This window comes from Chenopodium quinoa, unplaced genomic scaffold, assembly GCF_001683475.1.
Source record: "Chenopodium quinoa cultivar QQ74 unplaced genomic scaffold, ASM168347v1, whole genome shotgun sequence".
NCBI classification, from domain to species: Eukaryota; Viridiplantae; Streptophyta; class Magnoliopsida; order Caryophyllales; family Amaranthaceae; genus Chenopodium; species Chenopodium quinoa.
The window spans coordinates 1,970,777-1,976,294 of NW_018742309.1; the positions used below are offsets into that span (position 1 = coordinate 1,970,777).

The following is a 5,518-nucleotide window of genomic DNA, read 5'->3' on the forward strand; positions in this document are numbered from 1 at the left end:
ATAAATAAATAAATAATAAAAGAAAATGCTATTCTAAGAAGTGGGTTTTCATTTGGATGGAATTCATAAATAAAACCACCTGGTAGCAACTGCTGAGTGGTGGAGTTTCTTTTGCAACGAGTTTATAAGCGGTATGATAGAATAACCTTAAGGTGCTAGTTGAGAGGTACCCGTAATTTTTAAAACATTGGGTACGACTTATGAAAATCAATGACACGAGTATAATATAGAAAACAAGAGAAGAGAGAGCAACAACAGATATTGCCAAACGAATAACTACTTTAAATACCAAGCTAAACTTGATCTAGTGGAAAAATTAGCACCTTCTTCATATTAAGGATCAATCTCTACTAGAGTCACTTTGAGGTTGGGGGATCCCTAACTCTTTCAAAGTGTCTTGACCAGTAAATACTAGACCAAGGGTTCTTCTCCTTACCATTAAAAAAAAAAAATAAATAAATAAATAAATAAAAAAAAAAAAAAAAAAACCTACTTTTAATACACCATACCAAAGTTGGTGGTGCTTGGCCAGTTGGCCGAGCCACATGCAGGGAAGCTTGCATTTGGCTTTCCTTGATTTTGACTGTTAAAAATCTTCTGATCAGACAGTTAACCAACATTTCCACCAATAGTAAGGCACCCAAAGCGATAGTGCAAAATTAGGTAGCACAATTTTTATCCAGTTTAATCTATTTGATTTGATTAAATACAAAAATAATTAAATACTTGTATTACTTTAAGTGAAGGGATATGGCCAATTTACTTCTTTAAATTTTATGCAAATAAATTACTGGAGTAGAACTATAGAGATTCCCGTGATTGTTTTCTTTCCAATGCGTACCTAAATCAATCAAAATTTTCTGTACAAAAGAAAAAAGAGAAAAAGGAAAGAGCTGACCAGCACTTACTAAAGTAATCTGATCCAACCAGCATCCAGACCAAAACTCTTTGGATGAGGCTCCATTCCAGTTGAGTCAATGAAAAATGTCAAAATCCCATAACCTTAGAGCTTATGTTTAGCAAGGGCTCCAGAGCGCTTGGACGAAACTTTCGAGCAAACAGGTAACAAATAGGTGTTCTCAGAGAATTATACCAACATTCTGTCCCATTATTTCTGATATTCTGTATGAAACCTTCTGTAATATTTTCTCTACCAAAACTCGCCGGATGAGGCCCTCCCAAAGACCAATCCACCCACGTCACAGTACGATTAGCGTTGAGGTATGGATGGAATATGTTGAGGTAAGTAGGAATATAGTGTTCATCAGGGTAGCAAGATGGATGGCAGTATCTTCTGAAAAGATCATAGTACCTGTAATCAGATATAATTTCAATAGCCAAAGCTCGCTTGACTTCAAACCACTGAGATCCTTTTCTCCATTGATGGAGCCTAATATTGGGTCCCATTCTCCGGCTGTAACGACCACGACCATAACGTGAGGGATCATCATAGGACTCCACAAAACTGTGAACAGATTCTATAAGGTATTTGTACACTGTTTGGAAATTGTAGACTGGGATGCAGCTCTCAGAAATAAGCACAAATCGTTCATTTGAAAAGTCAAGGAGAGCATTGGCTAAAAGCCTCTTCTCAGCATCTGCCAGAGATATATCACCCCAGGAAACTTTCTGCAAGCATCAACATTAAGATTGAATCTTGTGCTTTCAAATAGCAGATTAATAAAAAAATATACGAACAAACATTAGAACTTATCACAGACAGACAAGAGAAATACTTGTATATAAAAGCACTAAAGCAGAGTAGCTAAGGGTTTCACAGTGGCTCTATTTTAACTGGTCAGCAAAATCTTAGCCCAATATAAGCATCCACAAGAATATTCAGTTGATTGTTCTTCTAATTGACTCACAGATTACAGATCAATGAACACTAGAAAGGGAAAGATGGGAACCAGATGGAGGATGAATAACTGAGATCAAAGCTGTATTTGTATCTATCTTAGATAAGGGGCATATGGAACCTCAAATTTTGGAGGAGATACTAAACAATCCAATCACTGACAAAGATGTTACATACACCCATAAAGTGCTTCCTCCACAATTAAGGGTTTACAAAATACATGTATTGAACCATTTATTGTTTTAAACAAGTCAAAGAATTTGTCTAGAACATCGAGTGGGAAATAGTACCAAGTTTCTAAGACACTGCAAACAACTCAACTACACTAGCATGACTGATGATTACTAGATTGATATTCAAGCCTCATGCGTACAAGGTGGTAACAGTCGTAAAAGTGATTAGAATTTATTAGCATGGCAAACAGGCAACAGCCAAATAGCCAATCAACTAAATTATAGGCTGATTAATGGACCATTGGATGAAAATTGGGCAGGGATGAAGTAGGTAAAAAAGGTGAAGAATAACCACAGCTGGAAATCAAATCTTCGTGCAGCCACATATTATTGTTTGACCAAGATAATCATGTGAAGAAAAAGAAATACTTATATTTAACAGGAGATCACAAGACGTCACGTTCCCAACGACCCAACACCATGCTAGTGCCTACACAAATTTCTCCCCAACTACCTACATAACCCTTTCAAACTTCATCAGCACTGTGAGAAATAAGAACTATATCAAACAAAGAGAAACTCTTGAACAGACTAACAGGCAAATGATGAGAACACATGGGTAATCATCCTACCACAAGGATCGAAGACTAATCCCTGTATAGAATATTTTACACAGCTAGATGTAACTGCATGATCAAATTATTTTTCTAGTGTTACCTCACTAATGAACCTGTTGACAGAAAGGATGGATTGCATAAGGTAGCTATTACCACTTCACCAGTTACACACATTGTGACACCTCCCCACCCCCCAAAAAAAATAAAATAAAAAAAATAAATAAAAATTGTAAAGGCCAGGATATTGGCATATAGATACTAGAAGCTAGTTGAAGGGAAAATGTACTAAATATCAAGAACTCCCTCTATTCCCTTTTGTATGCCCAATTGGGAGTAAAGTAACTTTTTAATTTTTGGTTGGAAGGAATTGATGGAAGAGGAAAGTGATGGGCCAAATGTAGTGGGCGTTTTGAGTAAAGTTGTGGTTTGTTACTAACAAAAGTCGAGTGGTGCAAACTTTGATGGACTAAAATGGAAATTAGGAAAAACATTAAGGGATGGAACGAGTAGTAGATATAGGTCTAGTTTTCATTTATTTTAATAGACACATCAATTACAATTAAACTTCAGGAAAACTTGTTTTCTGTTCTAGACATGTCAGGGTCACTAATGTTTACAGATATCTAAAACAAAAAATCATCATATTAAGCACATTTGTTAAATAATAACCAAATTCAGAAATTAATAATCAAAACTCCATAAACCAATCCACTCACGGAAGAATAGTTACATAAGAACAGACAACGGATACTATAAATTCACCTACTTTCAACAACTTTCATGATTAGAATATCTTGAACTATGTCAATTGATGCTTATATTTGCTATCCACAGGAACCATGACTTTACCAGTAGGTGGCATAGCTGGTAAACAGAGGCATCTTCAAAATTCAAATATTTTTATTGCACTTATTACAATCTCATAAACCGCGATTAGGAGAACATACTACTAAGTGCAAACCAAGTGTCATTCATGGTGCAATGATCCATCAGAGTTAGTGCCAAAGGTTCACAAAAAAATGAACACCAAAACAATACGTCTCTAACTCTCCAATAGTAGGATTGTATCCTCAGACGGTGGTTGATTAAGCCAGCACAAACACTCTAGAACCACGCGTAAAATTCAATTCTAGCACTAATCAAATTCACTGGTGTCTTTTCAATTAAGCATCACATCACGGAATTTTTGTATTTTTCTATACAATTAGATGGCAAGAAAATCCATCAGTAAACCAATCACTACGTCCCTATCCCTAGGATTGTAACTCTCAAAGAATTATAGATTATGACAAAAACTCAAATCGGGACACTGAACTCGAACAAATTCACTAGTGTCTATACCATCAAACCTAAGACCAATTTGTATAAAATTCACCAGTATCAAGTATACCCAATAAACTCAACAGGGCTACATTATTTAAATATAATTAGAAAATAAAACCAGACTTCAAATAATACAAACATATATTAAAATCGTATGTAAGCAAGAAATCACAAAGAATCAACGTACCTGACTAGGAATTTGGCGGCCGAAGAAGACGGAATAGGGCGAAACATTAAGTATAAACCCAGGCAAAGTATGAACGTAAATAGAAAAAAAATCTTCATGCCCTTCAAAAAACCTCTCCCACAAAGGCAACAATGGCAAAGGACCCCTTGTCAAGAACATGAACGCCACTTTAGGTACTCTTTTAAAAGGGTACCCTTGAATTCGAGGCACCATTGATGACCTCCAAAACAATTCCCGATCACTTAAACCATGAATCAACTCTTTAGGATGCACCAAATTCTCCAAACTCGAACAATCAATTTTCGGCTGTTTGTCAACAATTGTGCAGTTACTACTACTAACACTACTACTACTACTAATGTTATTCTGTGGCGCGGCAGCGACAGCGAGGCGGCTGTGCCGAGAATTTATATACCAGTCATCAACAACATCAATATGAGAGCCTGAAATTAATCCTATAACTATACCCGTAACAAATACCACTAAACATAGTACAAGCCTCATGATTTTGAATGATGTATCTTTCATATTTGAATTAGATTGATGATAATAATGTTGGGAATCCTTATTACTGTTATTATCAATCACTGGTGATGAAAACTTCTCTAAATCCTCCCTTTCTTCTCTATTTCGCACCATCAAGATTTTCCCTTTTTGGAAGATTTTAAGAGCCAATCATGGAGCGGTGCCGATTGCGGAGATCTGGCGACGGAGATCTCGATGAAGGAGGGATGATTTAGGCGTCGGAGGAATTAAAGCAGCGGAGAAATTCAGGCGGATATGCGACGGCTTGGAGAAGTAATTTAAGGGGAATTGGAAGTGGTGGAGGAATGGGGCCTGAGGGGAGGTGATTGTGATTGTGATTGTGATTGGTGAGGAGGCGGAGATAGATTTGTTTTATACTCCGTAATTGTTTGTTTTTTGGGTGTTGAGGAATGAGGACAGAGAAATATATACGTAGGAGTCAACATAAATATATATAGTTTGACTTGCGAATTTGTTGAATGATTTACGACTATGATTATGTTTTTTAAGAAAATCGATAGGAAATCTTTATAATCCCACTTTTTATTTACTCTATTCATTTTTTTATTATTTGCTCAAATTCTCCGTGTGCGGTATTTTAGGAAAAATAGTACTACCTTCATTTTATATATTTTGCAACTTTTTTCAAATATCCGCTACACAGTTTTGCAACTTATCAAATTTTGCTATTTTTAATGTAATAAATTTTTTAAGGGAAATTATATAAATACCCTTACTTAAAATTTCATAACCCCAATTAGATTTTAAACACTACACATAATAAATTAAATTAAATTCATTATCCAACTAACTCATTAAATTCATCCAACCTTCA

General features: G+C 35.6%; 1 protein-coding gene across 1 annotated transcript; it reads right to left on the reverse strand.

Moving 5' to 3' along the window:
• Positions 1-707: 707 nt before the first annotated feature.
• LOC110688008 lies at positions 708-5,316 on the reverse strand. The gene is made up of 2 exons (XM_021864675.1): positions 4,159-5,316; positions 708-1,629 (listed from the first exon to the last, which is right to left on the reverse strand). The coding sequence occupies exons 1-2, from the start codon at positions 4,795-4,797 to the stop codon at positions 988-990; spliced, it is 1,281 nt and encodes a 426-aa protein (XP_021720367.1). The 5' UTR covers positions 4,798-5,316; the 3' UTR covers positions 708-987.
• Between the last annotated feature and the right edge of the window lie 202 nt (positions 5,317-5,518).

Coding starts and splice junctions, on each gene's coding strand:
- LOC110688008 (XM_021864675.1), bottom strand. CDS start 4,797: ATGGTGCGAAATAGAGAAGAAAGGGAGGATTTAGAGAAGTTTTCATCA. Junction 1,630..4,158: donor GCCGCCAAATTCCTAGTCAG/GTACGTTGATTC, acceptor TGATGCTTGCAG/AAAGTTTCCTGGGGTGATAT.